The 17,926-nt window shown below is 44.6% G+C and overlaps 1 protein-coding gene across 1 annotated transcript; it reads right to left on the bottom strand.

Moving 5' to 3' along the window:
* Nucleotides 1–332: 332 nt before the first annotated feature.
* On the bottom strand, nucleotides 333–13,342 carry LOC136962109 (NACHT, LRR and PYD domains-containing protein 3-like). Its single transcript, XM_067255759.1, has 8 exons — nucleotides 13,255–13,342; nucleotides 7,990–8,257; nucleotides 7,426–7,554; nucleotides 5,298–7,110; nucleotides 4,987–5,154; nucleotides 3,860–4,033; nucleotides 2,409–2,455; nucleotides 333–1,272 (listed from the first exon to the last, which is right to left on the bottom strand). Exons 2-8 carry the CDS (start codon nucleotides 8,246–8,248, stop codon nucleotides 953–955), a joined length of 2,910 nt encoding a protein of 969 aa, XP_067111860.1. The 5' UTR covers nucleotides 8,249–8,257; nucleotides 13,255–13,342; the 3' UTR covers nucleotides 333–952.
* Nucleotides 13,343–17,926: the final 4,584 nt, after the last annotated feature.

Here is a 17,926-nt window from a genome sequence, read left to right as displayed (position 1 = left end):
TATTGTCCCCCAAAAATTCTGTCGTCACTTTATTCTAGTATGTCGGGCATCAAGATTGCCTTTTGAGCTTCGCAAAAATTCTGAGTAGTACTTTGATTCCGTTTTTGTTGTTTTTTTCAAAGACACCTAAGTTGTTTGATATCTTGTTTTTGCTGATGGACATCAATGAAAACAACCTCTTGCATGATATTTGTCTCCTGCCTACAATCCACTCAACACACTGTGACAGCGATTTAGCTTAATGTTACACAGATTCTTTTTACAATCTAACCTTCAACTGAAGTAAATTATGTTTGAGAAAGAAACACAAATGCATTTTTTTTATTAAGTAAGCAAGTACATTTTATTTATAAAGCACACTCTAACACAACAAGGCTGACCGAGGTGCCGAACAAAATCAGTCTTTTTTTTTTAAGACACCATAAAATACATAATAAAAACAAAATACAAACAGTCAATAACAGTAAAATAAGTAACATCACAACTCAAGAGGTAGTGGGAAACGCTAGTGTTTGGATTTAAAAACAGACGATGAAGGAGCTTGTCTGATAGAAAGGGGAAGTTGAATCCACAGCCTAGGACTAGCAACTGCAAAGGCTATAAAGGAAATTAAAGGAAATCTGTCAAGAAATACTTATTTTTAATGGAACAATGTGTGCCACAATTATTGGCACCCCTACATTTAATGCTTTGTACAAACTCCCTTTGCCAATAAAACATCACAGTCTTCTTAGCATATTCTACCTGACACAGGGACTGAGCTGTCATAGTCATAAAGCATAAACCCTGGATAGAGGGGCTCAGAGAATGTGGTGTGGAATGTGTGCAGGTGGGTCAATGTGTCAGAGGAGACTGTGTAGAAGGACAGAGTGCCGGCCGGCCAGTCCAGATACACTCCTACTCTGTGGGAGCTGGAGGGGGGGACAGGTATGTCAGTTCTCTTCTTATTGTGTCAGACAAAGTAACTGTGATTACCACAGTACAGTCTCCAGGACTTGTTATTGAATCCAAGCCTGCAGTCAGCACCCCTCCCTCTCCTGCTGATTCCTTTATACGTCACTGCTATATAAACCCCTCCACCACTCCACTCTGCCTCCCAGTAACAGCGCCCAGACAGACCCTCTCTACACAGCACCTGTGGCCAATAGTCAAATCTGTCTGGGTGATCAGGATACAGCTGCTCGTCTCTCATCCATGTCACCTTTCTGTTCTCCTCAGACAGAGAGAGGTTTCCATGTGCTGTGTTTGGGTCCAGCGTGAGCTCACAGACATCTGATGGGGGAGACCAAGACACAATATTACGGATCATCATCATTCACACTAGAATGACCCCTCTCTCCTACATTTACATTTAGTCATTTAGCAGACGCTCTTATCCAGAGGGACTTACAGTAAGTACAGAGACATTCCCCCCGAAGCAAGTAGGGTGAAGTGCCTTGCAATGTCACAATGTCATTTGGCAGAGCCGGGGATCAAACCAGCAACCTTCTGATTACTAGCCCGACTCCCTCACCGCTCAGCCACCTGACCCCCCTCTCCTCCTTCCTCCACCCTTTCACTATGTCCCCTTTTTCCGTCTATCCATCCTGTGCGTTCCTCTACTATCACTTTGTTCTCTCTCTCTCTGTCTTTCTCCCTCCCTCTATCTCTGGTTCTGCATCCCATCCCTCCCGTACTGTAATGAATGGTAACTAGAGAGAGCAGAAGAGAGGAGAATAGAGGAGAGACAAGGGTACACACACTCTCTCACACACATTGCACACTAAGCAGTTACTGGAGATAGACCAGACACTGGTCCACATACACGCTATCACATACACACAAACACATACACTAGCGCAGTGTGTATTTGTGTGTATATGCTGGGTGTATATGTGTTGTGTGTGCATGTGAGTTTGTGTGTGTATGCATTTGTGTGTTTGTGTGTGTGTATGCGTGTATGTGTGTATGCGTGTACTTGTGTGTGTGCGTTTGTATGTGTGTGTTTGCTTATGTGTATGTATGTAAATGTGTGTGTTTGTATGTTTTTGTGTGAGTGTTTGTGTGCTATGGATGTGTTTGTGTGTGTGTGTGTGTACGTGTATGTGAATGTGTGTGTATGTGTTAATGTATGCAGTATGTCTGTATGCCTGTATGTATGCGTGTATGTATGTATGTATGTCAGGTGGCTGAGCGGTTAAGGAAGCAGGCTAGTAATCAGAAGGTTGCCAGTTCGATTCCCGGCCGTGCCAAATGACGTTGTGTCCTTGGGCAAGGCACTTCACCCTACTTGCCTCGGGGGGTATGTCCCTGTACTTACTGTAAGTCGCTCTGGATAAGAGCGTCTGCTAAATGACTAAAAAATGTATGTAAGTATGCGTCCCTTGTATGACCATGTGTACTATAACCAAGTAGCAGTCAATACTCACATCTCCTAGGGATAGGTTTGATCCTGCACTCTCCACCATAATCCACACTGTAGGAATAAGCATAGGAATGATGAGGATGAACCCTAACCCTAACCTAGTGACTTTCTAAATAAACATGTAATTTCTATCTTTTCATAAGAGGCATATTCCATCTGAGTTAGTTCAGTCATCCTTATGTTTTCCTAGTTAGGCCTATAAATAAAGGAGTTTAACCAAATGCATGTCAGGGCGAAAATGGCAAAAGATGACCTAGAAACTGTGTATTTGGAACGGCAGATTAGAAAGGCAGATCTTGAAATTGAGTTGTTGGTTCTCTGGTTAGAGGTGGGTGCATGGTCATGGTTGTTAGTTGTTGGAACACTGTAAAATACTAATTGTTTTATTTATTTTTTTAGGAAAAAAAGAACATCGAATGAAACGTGAATTATTTGACAATTGATAGTGTGATGAAAAACAGTAACTCAAAATACTCTCCCGACATAAGGTTATGAGAATTGTGTTGGCTTCAACATTGATCGGATTGTCGAGGAACAGGCCCGTAAAGATTACCCCCGCAGCCCCCGCACCGCGAAGGGGCCTCGCAGGGATGGGGGGCCTCGCGGCAGGCCCACCGTTTTTATTTATTTATTTTTTATCCAATTTGAATTACATGGGATGTCTTATTGTCTTGTCTGTGTTTCCAGAGTTGATATAAAAATAAAGGAAAGTATATTTAATTGTGCTTTCTTTGTTAGCTAGGTAAGTGACATGACGAAGTAGGTCAGATGGTCACACAGACCGGCGAGCCCGCTGAAAATAGGTAGCTAACTGTAGCGTAGCATAGGAAAAATGAAACGCACATTTAAAAACAGTGCCCAAAAGCGGCATTCAAAACAGACAATTTCTGAATTAGGCTTATTCTGCGGGGGGGGCTCATGTGTTTCCGTTACGGGCCTGTCGAGGAAAGGAAAGTTGCTTCAGGCTCAGCATGAGGAGATAGGGAGAAACTCATGGTTTGTTAAAACCATGAGTGCCAGCCAGCAGTTTAGGTTCACAGAGTTTCCCTCATTTTAGGGTTAGCAAACTCACAGTTTTCACAAAACCCGTTTTCTGGAATACACCCCAGGAAATGCATGTCGAATATGCTGCAATTATGTTCACCTGTATATTCGTTGTTGCGCAAAATGACATTAACCCTTGTGTTCTCTTCAGGTCATTTGACCCCCCCACGTGTTGCGACGACTTTACCTCATACAAAAATAAAGTGAAGTATTTTCTTTTAACCGTCGGGATGTCTCACACCCCCCACAGCGCGAAGGTTATATTAAAGGTTATATTAAAAGAAAATGCTTTTTATTTGTTTTTGTATTGGGTAAAGTTGTCACAGCACAACGATGGGTCGTTGTGAACCTTTGGGTCATTGTGACCCGAAGGCAGCACAAGGGTTAAGAGGTATATAAAAATCTCCTTACTTGAGTTTCTCCAATCTACAGAGTGGATCCTCCAGTCCAGCAGAGAGCAGCGTCAATCCTTTTTCTCCTGGATGATTGTAGCTCAGATCCAGTTCCTTCAGGTGGAAGGGGTTGGACCTCAGAGCTGAGGCTAAAGAAGCACAGCCTTCCTCCGTGACCAGACAGTCTGACAGTCTGTAAAAAGAGGATCAATATTGTGATAGAATCCATCTGGGTCTCCAGAGTGAGTCAGCACAGAGGGGATCATTTGGCAGGTTCTGTCATAGCTGCACCTCCCCTTCATTAGACAGAATTACTTTCCCCCCCAGTTCAGGAAGGATTTGTTTGTGCTCATTTTGGTGGTCATGGTTCTATGGAAACTCAAAACATGGCCAGCCCAAAGAAGAGACATGAGCAAGAAGAGGAGTAGCCTTCCAAACCAAATGGACAGCCTGGACATAGTATGACACAGGCTTTGGTTTCCTTAACAACAGAGACATTTGTTGACTATTTCTATAAGACACATTAATTATTTGGTCCCCAGACCCTAATTTTAACTATCCAGCTGAGCTTTTTCACATTTTAAACCAGTGGTGTCCAAGTGTCTACCATGAAGACACTACTGTCCTCTTAGTTGGGACTGTCTGTCATACCAGCTTGCTGTTTTGCAATGTAACCTAAATGTGAACATACCACTTTAGAATTAATACATGTACACCAAAACTGAGACAACATTCTCATTCCTCTGTAGTGCTGAGGTACTGACAGAAACAACCTTGTGTGAGTTCAAACTGTAGCTTGAAACTGTAGTTAAGCTGTACTCCTTTCACTTTACATTAGAATAGAGAGCAGCTACTGCCAACTTTCCTACAACAGGGCTAACTGAGAGATATAGATCAGAGCATACCAACAAAGACTAAATGCTATTGGAAAATATTTGGATAGTAAAATAATAGCAAGTTCGTCTCTAAAATTAAATGGTATATAACTTTCTTAGGTCATTAGAGAACCATCTAGCTCTTCATCAAAGATGTATGAAAGTCTTTGCAGCACAAGGCAACAACATTGACTACTCAAGCCCAAATCAAGCTTGCAAATATAGCGTGTGAAATGTAACTAGAAGTTTTCTGTTCAGCATGATTACCCACCTCAGCGTCTCCAGTTTACAGCCTGGATTCCCCAATCCATCAGAGAGCAGCTTCATGCCTGAATCCCCCAGGTCATTGTTACTCAGGTTCAGCTCTCTAAGATCTGAGGAAGGGAGAACTGAGGCCAGCGCTTCACAGCTCCGTTCTGAGAGGTTACAGTCAGTCAACCTAAATGACAGTAGGAGAACATAACACATCATCAGGGTCATGTTCTGATATGATAATTAAATAACAGACAAAGGGCATATATATTATTTGATATAATATTATAAGTTATTTTGTTATTTTAAGTTTGAATGCCTTATACATACAGAGCAGCTTTGGAGGCTTTGACCACTGGCAGCAGCCTCAGAAGACCTTCCTCTGATCTGGAGTATATCTTCAGGTCAAACACGTCCAGTTTCTCTTCTAAAGTCAGCAACACAAAGACCAGCGTTGACCACTGTGTAGATGAGAGCTTCTCACTGGAGAAACTTCCTGAGCTCAGGTAGTGTTGGATCTCCTGCACCAGAGAACGGTCATTCAGTTCATTCAGACAGTGGAAAAGATTCATGCATCTCTCTGGAGAGGGATCCTCTCTGATCTTCTTATTGATGTATTTGACTGTTTTCTCAAGGCTCTGTGTGCTGCTTCTTCTCCTTATTAGTAGACCTGTCAAGATTTCCTGGTTGGACTCCATTGAGAGGCCAAGGAGGAAGCGGAGGAACAGGTCTAGCTGTCCATTCTCACTTTCTAAGGTTTTGTTCACAGCACTCTTGTAGAATCTGACAGGTGATTGGAGGAAGGTTAATCTATTGTAAAAATGTTTTGCCATTAAATTCACATTGTCATTAGTGAATGACAGAAACACATGCAGAGCAGCAAAAAGCTCCTGGATGGTCAGATGGATAAAGCAGTACACCTTCTCTTCACCACCCCATTTATCTTCAGAAAATATTTCTGTGCACACTCCAGAGCAGTTTGCAGCTCTTTGGACATCAATGTCACATTTTCTCAGGTCTGCCTCATGGAAAATCAGGTTGCCCTTTTCCAGTTGTTTGAACGCCAGTTTCCCTAGTGATCGAATAATCTTAATGTCTTTTTTGTCCCAGGGTGCGTCAGACTCAGCTTTTCTATTATACTTCACGTTCATCTTTCTGACTTGATCAACCAGGAAGAGTATGTAAACTTGAGTCAGAGTCTTGGGCAACTCTTTTTCTCCATGGGTCTCTAAAACTGTTGCAATAATGAAAGCGATGACTGGTATGTGACACATGATGTAGAGGCTCTTTGATGAGGGTTGCTTGATGTGTGAGATGATTGCTTTGGCTTTCTCATCACTGCATCTTTTCTTGAAGTACTCCTCCCTCTGTTTCTCATTGAACCCTCGTACCTCTGTCACCAGGTCAACACACTCAGAGGGGATCTGATTGGCTGTGACAGGTCGGGACGTTATCCATAGGAGAGCAGAAGGAAGCAGATCTTTCATGATCAGATTTGTTAGTAGCACATCAATGGACTTCGGCTCTGTGACAACATCACAGCTTTCATACTTCTCGTAGTTGAGGTTTATATGGAACTCATCAAGACCATCCAAGATAAATAGAACTTTCAGGTTTTTCTTGTTTTCTTGTGTTTCTGTGAAAATGGCAGCGAGAAGCTCTTTCTCCATTTCTTTGAAGCATTTATGAATGACATCAATCAAGTTGTGCTTCTCTTGCTTGAACAAATTTAGCTGTCGAAAAGGGAGTGGAAAAATGAAGTCAATGTCTTGATTTTCATTTCCGTTTGCCCAGTCTAGAGTGAACTTTAGTGAGGAAAACGTTTTGCCAATTCCAGCAATTCCCTTGGTCAGAACCGTTCTGATAAGTTTGTTTCGTTCACGTGGGCATTTAAAGATGTTGTTGAATGTGATTGGTTTTTCTGACCCTCTAATCTTCCTGTATTCTGCCTCAATCTGTCGCACTTCATGTTGGTGATTAACCTCTCCACCTCCAGCCTCTGTGATGTAGAGCTCTGTGTAGATGCTGTCAAGGAGGACTTTCTTGCCATGCTGTTTCATTCCATCAACTGTTTCTTCATACTTTGATTTGAGTTGTAGTTGATGTTTGCGTTTGTTGTATTTGATCTTTTCTGCATATTCATCTACACAAAGAACATATAGATGTGAACTCAACCGTTTAATCATTTTCATTTCATTCATATCATTAAAATAAAATAAAGGTATACCTATTTGGAAAGTGAATTAGCAGCCTAATATTGATTTTCCTAATATGTAGCTTCATCATAAGGTTAAAGTTTCACTTAATTATGAAAAAGTTGTTCTAAGTCATTAGAATTTAGTAGGGTGTCTATAATTGTAATTATTGCCAAATGTAATGCCCTTTACTCTGTCCATCAACTCTTTCCTTCTAAATTAGCAGTAGATATCAGAAGATAATAATCAGTCCGATTATTTACCATACTCTAAGGGGTTTCCACCAGGCAGTTCATGGTCTCCAGTCTCAGTCGGGTTGGAAGAACCCTGGACTACCTGAGGAAGGCAAGAAGTTGAAGTGTTCTCACCAGCCTCCTCAGCACCACTGACATCTGTGAGGAGAGAGAAGACAGGAAGAGTCAGGGCTGCACTGTCTGATATTCTCAGGTTTTACACTCTATGGAGCTGTGGGTTTCCCAGATTCGTAGAACGCTCCTAAGAAGCTCTTAGCGTTAAGAGCTTCTTAACGAATCTGGGAAACGCGGTCCTTGTCTGTATCTGTACTGTGTTTCCTCTCCTGTGTTGGACTGGGGTTGGTGTTAGCAAGCTGGACTACCACCAATGTCACCTTATTTAGTTATGAGAATGGTGTCAGTCGTCTGCTGTCCTAAATGATAGATACACATGCAGTAACTTCAGACACAGGAAGGAGGGCAACATCTCCTCTACACTGTATCTGTAGCAGTGAAGACAATATATTTCTGAATATTACGTACAATCCAGTTTGATACAGTATTCAATCTGATAAACACATAGATTTTAAATACCCATGGAACAGTTTTTCATCAGCGACTCAGCAAGATCATTCTGTGGAATCTTCCCCAGGATCTTCAGAGCTCTTTCAAGTCCGTATGACTCCACCATCTTATCCACTGTGTCTGGTCTGTCAGCTTTCTCCAACTTGCTCTTTGGGATGGGATTAAACCCATCCACTTCATTCTGCAGGTACCACTGAAACCTCTTCAGATTGTTTTCCCCTAGTTGATCCAGAGTTCTCAACAGGTGTTCCGCATTACTTGTAGCCATTGTAGATTACTGGAGAGAGTGAATCACGTAGACTATGAGTGACAATAGATTTACATTTACATTTTACATTTAGTCATTTAGCAGACGCTCTTATCCAGAGCGACTTACAGTAAGTACAGGGACATTCCCCCGAGGCAAGTAGGGTGAAGTGCCTTACCCAAGGACACAACGTCATGTGGCATGGGCCGGGAATCGAACCAGCGACCTTCTGGTTACTAGCCCGATTCTCTAACCGCTCAGCCACCTGACTCCCTGACTCTCTAGATGTTTCTATCGAGTATGTTAAAACACTCTAGACATATCCAGCACAGAAGTATTGTCACATAGACAGTTATGTGTAATTTGTTTGCCACTTAACTCATTTTCATTCACACATAAAGGAAAGTTAGGTAAGTTTTGCAAAACTAGCCATTTTGGATTGAGTTTGAAAGTATCCAACCCAAAATATCCCACCCCCTCCCCTCATGGCCAGTCCCTCAAAACACATGTACTACTGCCTGACTACTCCCAGGAGGGCAACAGGCAAGTACCTTGTCCAATCCTTGCATTCGGTCCGAACACAATGATTAGGTGTGTTTACTACAGTCCTGCGATGGGCCACAGATATCCGATTTATTTTATTTTACTGTCAGAGCATTTGATTGATTGATTGATTGCTATCAGGATGTGACATTTATTTGAGCAAATATGACAAAACGTGCTTCTCAAAAACATTACCTACACTGCCTTTAAAATGTGTTGTAGTCTTGTGTGTTGGTAAGTCTGTCTTTTTCATTATGTTCGGGGTTGGTATGAAATGAAATTGTGCCAAGTTTATTTGGTTTGTGCAGCAGGTGGAAACATGCACAAACAAGGTGCTTTGCGATGTATGATGTAGTACAGTAGATCAACATTATTGAAACAAGTATTATACATACTCGCCATGCTTTTGATGCTTTTCACTGTAACTCACCACATTAAATGTCGTTTTTATTTTTAAACATATTCTTCTCACAATAGGCTTGTTTTATAATCTCTTGCTATAAGATTATTGCCAAAACAACAGACTGAGTTCTGTGGAAATCACCAAGTAAAACCGGAAAATGCAGTTTGTAAATGTACACTGTAGTCAAGATCAGCTCAAATGATAACATAATCGCATCTTTTGAAGCAGAGAAGGCAGAACAATCAATTAACGTATTAATTTATCTAACCAACTGTCAAACTTTCTCTCTCAGAACAACCTGCTTGACCCCAACCAATCGGGCTTCAAGACTGGCCACTCCACAGAAACTGCCCTCCTGTCAGTCACCACTGCCCTCCAGTCTGCCAGAGCGGCTTCCAGGTCATCCATCATCATTCTGCTGGACCTTTCTGCAGCGTTTGATACGGTTAACCACCAGATCCTGCTCTCCAGACTTTCTGAGATGGGCATCACTGGCACTGCACTCCAGTGGATCTCATCCTACCTGTCGGGAAGATCCTACCAGGTCTCCTGGGGAGGCAAACTGTCAGGCCCTCGCCAGCTCTCCACTGGTGTCCCACAGGGCTCCGTCCTTGGACCCCTCCTCTTCTCTCTGTACACCACCTCACTTGGACCAATCATCACCTCCCATGGCTTCCCCTACCACTGCTACGCTGACGACACGCAGCTGTACCTGTTCCCCCCGACTGATCCGGGGATCTCAGCTAGGATTGAGGCCTGCCTCACAGACATCTCCGCCTGGATGACCGAGCACCACCTCCAGCTGAACCTCGCCAAAACAGAACTTCTCATCATCCCGGCTAAACCCTCCATCTCCCACGATCTCTCAATCACCCTGGGATCTGCGACGATGACCCCTTCATCCTCTGCCAGGAACCTTGGGGTTACCATGGACGACGAGCTCTCCCTCACGGCCTACATTGCTGCAGTCTCCCGGTCGTGTAGATTCACCCTCTACAACATCCGGAAGATCAGAAGATACCTGTCTGAGCACTCCACCCAGCTGCTAGTCCAAGCACTTGTCCTCTCCAAGTTGGACTACTGCAACTCGCTGCTTGCTGGTCTGCCAGCATGTGCAACCCGCCCTCTTCAGAGGATTCAGAACGCAGCGGCCCGCCTGGTCTACAATCTACCCAGACGCTCCCATGTTACCCCGCTCCTCATCTCTCTCCACTGGCTACCTATCATGGCCCATATCAGATTCAAGACCCTGGTACTGACCTTCCGAGCAGTGAACGGGACTGCACCCGTCTACATCAAGTCTCTCCTGCAGCCTTACACCCCCCACCCGTCACCTACGGTCTTCTTCAGACAGCCGCCTGGTGGTCCCACTGCTCAAGACCGCCCGGTCCCAACACAAGCTCTTCTCCTGTCTATCCCCCCAGTGGTGGAATCAACTCCCCACCTCCATCAGAGACACTGACTGTCTCTCCACCTTCAAGAAAAGGCTCAAGACGCACTTGTTCCGGGAGAACAACGGAAGCGAACCATTACTTGACCCGATGTTAGTTTCCTCAAGGTTCACAATGACTCTTGCTTAGAGACTTGTTGCTCTTGTGGTTAGTGGTAACTGAGTTAAAATGTTTGTACTCGCTGTGATATATTGTTTTATTATTGTTGCTTGTTTTTTTTTCTACAGGTACACTTGCACTTATAGCGGTTCATGTTGTTTAATTGGGTGTGCTCAAGCCTTCGGCGAGAGCACAACCTTTGTTCTCTCACATATATATTTATTTATTTATTATTTATTTTCGCCCCCCTAAGGATCAGTCAATATTTGGACTACATACACAACGGCGGTGTCAAAAGGTTTGTCTTGGTAGCGATTGCGTTGGTTGTATTTTTATTTACGTTCCGTTGCATGGTTTAAGTAGAAATTGCGTTTTTGTGGTGAAAAGTGAAGCTAACGGTGGCTAATTTGCTAGCCACAGTCACTGACGTTACTAACGTCACTACGTCACTAACGTCACGAAAACACGCGTGACTACCTGTAGCAGAACATTCGTTTCACATCTGTTAACTTGGGGGATAGCTAGGCTAACTATAGCTTTACAGCAAGGCAGCTGCAGGAACGCCACAAGCAAAGAGGCCAGGGTGATAACTATTTACTCATTTTACTTTGTGATGTGAAACACAATTATGAAATGTAATGTACAATATTAGCTGATATTATTAAGGAAGTAGGCCCACATCTACTTTTGGAAACGGTAGTCTACTATTTCACTGAAGCATTAGCATCATGACATTAGCCTCTGTTGCCCGGGCAACACATACTACAGTGGTCTATGATGCATCTGTTTTCAATCTTTAAAATAAACATTCCTCACAAATACATTTTCGTTGTAGGATTTATTATGACATTACATTACAAGTAAACGATTTGTGGGTGAAATTATCATTACCTGTGGTTTCAAACCAGTGTTGCTCACTGCAATGCTGTAGCTACGCGAGACACTACAAAAACATCTACACAGCTGTAGGAAGTCAAACGGCGACAGAACATGTTCGGCACTCCCCTTACTTAATCAAAAGTCTATCTAACTACTAACCTGAACTTCATTGCCACAGCCTAAACGTTGCCAATCTGTTCATGAAAATAATTAATTTCAGCCTAAACCGTACAACGGAACGTTAAATCCAATTCAACCAACGCAATCGCTACCAAGACGAACACAGCAGTAGTCTACTAGTACTGTACCGTAGTAGTACAATTTACCGGGGCAGCTTCTCCACACAGGGCTATATCGCATTTTGCGTTGTTACTGACAATGATCGCTACCAGTGAGCTTTTTATGAATGAGCGATTTTCCACTAAATAAATGTCAAGCTTATTTACGTTTTGGGGGGCATATTTTCAGTTAGCAGATGGGACTGTCTGAATCGCGATTCCATCTTCTACTGTCGGGTAACGTCGTAGAATAATCTTCAAAGGGGGTTCTTTATTAATGAATGAATGCAATGAGTAGGCTACATGCCTGAAAATATCACGAGAAGGGGAAAACTTAAAATGACGTTTAAGTCATAGAGATTAGGTCCATTTTTACACCGGTCTGCCAAATTTATTCGTTTTGATTCAACGATGAGGCTGCCTCTTGCAGGGGAAATGAGAAGACATCTATTTCATTCTACACTTCACTCGTATTTTCAGTTGTAAATGAGCAGCAAAAAAAAATGCCTTTAAATCTATTTAATCTTTATAAATAATAAGTATGCATTTTCATATAAAATATACAGAAATCAGTTGTAAAAATTTCATTCAAAAACGGACCCCTGTGCAACCGACGCAAGCAAGCACACCCTACAATTTCCCCAGAAATTGTACCCTCTCTAGTTGTAACTTGTTTAACTACATGCTCTTATGGTTCTTCCCTTTGGCACTTACTTTGGTTGTTCACAATGTGTGCTTCATGTTTTGGCTACTCGCAATGTTTTTGTGGCTATCTTGTTGTTATTATAGGTGACCTATGCACTTTGTAAAGCTCTCTCTTGGAAGTCGCTTTGGATAAAAGCGTCTGCTAAATGAATAAATGTAAATGTAACCAAACAATATTTTGGAGATGCGGGCATATATTTTAGAATATATTGAATATGAATCACCCACTCTCTAATTAATCAGAACAAAGACATTATTTATTCACTGTAAGGACTAAATCAGTTTGTTTCTTAGATAAATAAAAAGTAAGAAAATATCAGACTGAGAGATTTTGACAGATATACTTCAGTACTGCATGCTCAATGTTATTGCAGATACCTTTTTTAAACTTTATCACTATTGGATCTATCAAAACAAAATAGTTTCAACTTCTTTCAGTAAACACACACATTTAATATCAGTTGCTAACTGACCAACAACACTGTTTAATTAAGTTAAACAATAAAAGTTATCTTGGTCTTTTTAGATCATATTAGTTGAATAAATGTGTCCATAAGACTGAGAAAAAAAAGGCAACTTCACCTTTTCTTAGAAAACTCTGGAACATCACCTTCTTTGTAACTGTATGTGCAAATTGATACTGTGAAATAATATTGTAGAATTACTTACTTTAAAGTCAGTTTTTCAGTTTTAGAATCAGCCTTACAGATTAGTGTAGTCAGAAATTGGATCTTGCGCAAAATATTTCTACTTCCTCCTTTACCAGTGTCTCACCTTACCTCTCTCATTCAGGCCACCTTATCAATCTCTATATATGGACCAGTAGGAAAACAGAATGTGAGCCCACCTACATATGGTCCAATAGGAACCAGGTAGAACACTCCTGCGTATGTACAATAGGTTTACAGTAAACCAGGTTTATGTAAGCTAGTCTGACTTGTTCTCATTTGTTCTCAGTTATTATCTGTTTGTTCCATAGAGCAATTCCTTCAAATTACTTCATTTTTGAAGGCAATGAAACAGGCAGGGTTATAAGAGACATGTATGTAATATTGTCACGGCCACAGCCGTGCCCCCCTGTTTTTGGTTTTGCCCTGTCCTAGTGTTTCCCTGTCATTGTCTTCACCTGTGTCTCGTTCTCGTTAGCATCATTGTGTCCACGTGTGTCGTTTGGTTCTGTGTATTTAGGTTTCTGTTTTGTGTCCAGTCTTTGTCTTGTCATTACCTTACCTGTCTATGTGAGTACCCTATCCGTGTCCCTGGCTTTTTTCAGGAATAAACCCTTTTGTTTTCAGTATGGCTGTGTACTCCCTTGCATTCGGGTCCTACCCCTCCTCACACCCTGACAGAATGACAAGACCACAAATGGACCCAGCAGAGAGTTCCCCGAACCCTTTCCTAGGGACCCGACTTGCTGCTGGTGGACCCCGAAGCCTGCAGCGGAGGGCCCACCCCAAGTCCTGGTTCCTACCCCGGTTCCAGCCCCAGCTTCGGTCCTGCCCTGGGCCCCTGCCTCGATCCTGCCCTGTGCCCCTGCCTCATCCTGAGGTTGTGCCGCCCTGCGCCCGGACGAACAAGGTTGTGCCGCCCAGCACCCAGAGCACCGAGGCTGTTCCTGCCGGGGAGTCTCGGCCGCCTGCCGCCGGTACCCAGCCCCGTTCCTGCCCTGTACTCCAGCCTCGGTCCTGCCCTGGGCCCCTGCCTCGATCCTGCCTTGTGCCCCTGCCTCATTCTGAGGTTGTGCCGCCCTGCGCCCGGACGAACAAGGTTGCGCCGCCCAGCACCCAGACCACGAGGCTGTTCCTGCCGGGGAGTCTCGGCCGCCTGCCGCCGGTACCCGGCCTCGGTCCTGCCCTGTACCCCAGCCTCGTTCTTGCCCTGTGCCCCAGCCTCGGTCCTGCCCTGTGCCCCAGCCTCGTTCCTGCCCTGTGCCCCAGCCTCGGTCCTGCCCTGTGCCCCAGCCTCGGTCCTGCCCTGTGCCCCAGCCTCGTTCTTGCCCTGTACCCCAGCCTCGTTCCTGCCCTGTGCCCCAGCCTCGGTCCTGCCCTGTGCCCCAGCCTCGGTCCTGCCCTGTGCCCCAGCCTCGGTCCTGCCTTGTACCCCAGCCTCGTTCTTGCCTTGTACCCCAGCCTCGTTCCTGCCCTGTGCCCCGGCCACCGCCTCCTCCGCCAGAGGACGTCTGGCCACCTCCTCCTCCGCCCGAGGACTGCTGGCCACCTCCTCCTCCGCCCGAGGACTCCTGGCCGCAGCCTCCTCCGCCCGAGGACTCCTGGCCGCAGCCTGCCACCGTGCCCGCGCTCCCATGCGCTCCCAGGCGCCCCCTCGTCCGCGCTCCCAGGCGCCCCCTCGTCCGCGCTCCCAGGCGCCCCCTCGTCCGCGCTCCCAGGCGCCCCCTCGTCCGCGCTCCCAGGCGCCCCCTCGTCCGCGCCCCCTCGTCCGCGCTCCCAGACGCCCCCTCGTCCGCGCTCCCAGGCGCCCCCTCGTCCGCGCCCCCTCGTCCGCGCTCCCAGGCGCACCCTCGTCCGCGCTCCCAGGCGCCTCCTGTCCCCTGTGCCCGTCCCCTGTGCCCGTCCTGCCCCCGGGTGGTTCCCTGGACCTGCTCCGGCCTCCGGGCCGCCGGCCTTCTGCCCTGCCTCCGGGTCGACCCCCGGACCTGCCCCGACCCTCTGCCCAGCCTCCGGGTCGGCCCCCGAACCTGCGTCGGCCCTCTGCCCTGCCTCCGGGCCGACCCCCGGACCTGCCCCGGCCCTCTGCCCTGCCTCCGGGCCGACCTCCGGACATGCCCCGACCCTTTGCCCAGCCTCCGGGCCGGCCCCCGGACCTGCGTCGGCCCTCTGCCCTGCCTCCGGGCCGACCTCCGGACCTGCTCCAACCCCCTGCCCTGCCTTATGGGACGTCGGGTGACGTCCCTTGAGAGGGGGGTCCTGTCACGGCCACAGCCGTGCCCCCCTGTTTTTGGTTTTGCCCTGTCCTAGTGTTTCCCTGTCATTGTCTTCACCTGTGTCTCGTTCTCGTTAGCGTCATTGTGTCCACGTGTGTCGTTTGGTTCTGTGTATTTAGGTTTCTGTTTTGTGTCCAGTCTTTGTCTTGTCATTACCATACCTGTCCATGTGAGTACCCTATCTGTGTCCCTGGCTTTTTTCGGAAATAAACCCTTTGTTTTCAGTATGGCTGTGTACTCCCTTGCATTTGGGTCCTACCCCTCCTCACACCCTGACAAATATGTATCATTTTGGATAGCATTACATTCCAATTCTTTAGGCTTTGGTTACCTTTTTATGGTTTTGAAACTTCCCCCTCTTTCATTTAACTATTGTAGTAGTTGGTGATTTCTAACTTCATACACTGCCAGGTTATTGACATGTTGAGACCTGCCTTTGTAGATTATACAAGTCACAATTTGGAGGCTATATTTTAAACTGCCTGTTGGGGGAGAAGGCATACAATTACAAAAACCCAAATATCATGTGTGCTTGTCTTGATTGTGGCTGTTAAATTAGCATCTTTCTCTAGTTTTCCGCTGTTTCATAGAACTTTTATTGAGTCGGTGCTGACATTTCGTGTTGTGGTATGGTTTGGGAATCTGAATCTGGCTAATAAGAACAGGCTTGATCGGCTTGACAGAGTGGCCAGTAAAGTCATTGGGGTAAACCAAGTTCAGCTCTCTGAGCTTATGTTCGGCAGGTCGTAAGGAAGACCCAGGCCATATTGGCTTGTACTGACCATCCCCTGAAGGGGGAGTTTGAGCTCTTGCCTTCAGGAAGAAGGTATAGAGTTTCCACCCACAGAACAAAAAGATTTGGGGACTCTTTTGTTTGTTTTGCTATTGGGAGGCTAAATTTGAATGGCATAAATTTGAATGGCATAAAGTATTCATTGACGGAACTTATTTCTGGGTTTTCAAGATGAAGTAATCCTTGTACTGTATTGTGTTGTTGTCTCTGTGTGGTGTCAGGTATGCTGTTTATGTAGTATTTATGATGGATTGAATGTGTTTTAATACCTGTCTACAAACAAATTTCCCCTAGTGGGAAAAAAAATATTGACTTGAATTGAGTTGTTGGATAACCAGTTCCATCTTTAGCATCTTTATGTTTTTGTATTTTAATTCTACAGCCAGTGCATAAAATTTATTTAGAAGCTTTGTACACTGTCTTGACAGTGTACAAAGTGGGGGGGGGCCTCGCAGGGATCGCGTGACAGGCCCCTCGTTTTTGTTTATTTTTTATCCAATTTGAATTACATGGGATGTCTTATTGTCTTGTCTGTGTTTCCAGAGTTGATATAAAAATAAAGAAAAGTATATTTAATTGTGCTTTCTTTGTTAGCTAGGTAAGTGACATGACGAAGTAGGTCAGATGGTCAAACAGACCGGCGAGCCCGCTGCAAATATGTAGCTAACTGTAGTAGCGTAGGAAAAATAAACGCACATTTAAAAGCGGTGCCCAAAAGCGGCATTCAAAACAGAACATTTCTGAATTAAATTCCAAACTTCCCAAAATTACAAGTCTTTTTCGACCAGCCGGTGAAGGATGCACTCATCTGCCAGAAGAGACAGGTATTGTACTGTTTGCTATAGATAACATTACTCTACCACGTAGCTAACGTTATACTTTGACAGCTGTACTGCTGTTGTGCTTCCTAGCGTTAACAGCGAACATCCTTTCCAAGAGCCAGGAAAATTTGCCTTGCTCCTTTATTGACTTCCTATCAAGCTGACCACATTGAAATGGAATTAAAAGTGCTTAATTATAAAATATATTACATAACTGACATTATTAGCAAACATGATAACGTATGCGACAGTAGTATCGTGCGGTTGCAGCGATTGTGTTTGACTATTTAAATATACAAAAAACAATCAAAGTTACAATAAGTCCTTGTATTTCAGTTATATACATATTATGATCGTGTAAAACTCACAGTCATTGCTTTCTACAAGATTCACACCATCATCAAATTATTTCTGACAATACCCGTGACTGTCGCAAGCGCTGAAAGGTCATTTTCCAAGCTGAAACTGATCAAAACATATCTCAGATGCTCCATGTCACAAGAGGGGCTGTCAGGTCTGGCCATCCTTAGCATAGAAAATGAACGTGCGCGCAGTTTAGATGTAAAGAGTGTGAAAGACTTTGCACACAGATTTGCTAAAAGACGCGCACATGTGTAGGCTCACCTGCAAACCTGTAGAAAGTATCAACTATATGTAGGCGGCCTATTTGTTATGTTGTTGTAACAAATCTTGTTACAGCAACGCTCTTTTTGAGCGGTTTTTTTCTTATTGAATACATTTCCCTCACAAGACAAGCTTGAGTTTTGATATCTTGCATTTATTATA

This window comes from Osmerus mordax, chromosome 18 (assembly GCF_038355195.1).
Source record: "Osmerus mordax isolate fOsmMor3 chromosome 18, fOsmMor3.pri, whole genome shotgun sequence".
NCBI lineage: Eukaryota > Metazoa > Chordata > Actinopteri > Osmeriformes > Osmeridae > Osmerus > Osmerus mordax.
The sequence above is the reverse complement of the archived record's forward strand: the minus strand, read 5'-3'. Positions and strand labels throughout refer to the sequence as shown.

What these genes read in the sequence shown, in the direction of transcription:
- LOC136962109 (XM_067255759.1), bottom strand. Translation starts at nt 8,248, where the DNA reads ATGGCTACAAGTAATGCGGAACACCTGTTGAGAACTCTGGATCAACTA. An exon ending in TGGAAACCCCTTAGAGTATG is followed by an intron (nt 7,111 to 7,425) that starts GTAAATAATCGG and finishes TTCTTTGTGTAG; the next exon opens with ATGAATATGCAGAAAAGATC. An exon ending in AAAGCCTCCAAAGCTGCTCT is followed by an intron (nt 5,155 to 5,297) that starts GTATGTATAAGG and finishes ACTGTCATTTAG; the next exon opens with GTTGACTGACTGTAACCTCT.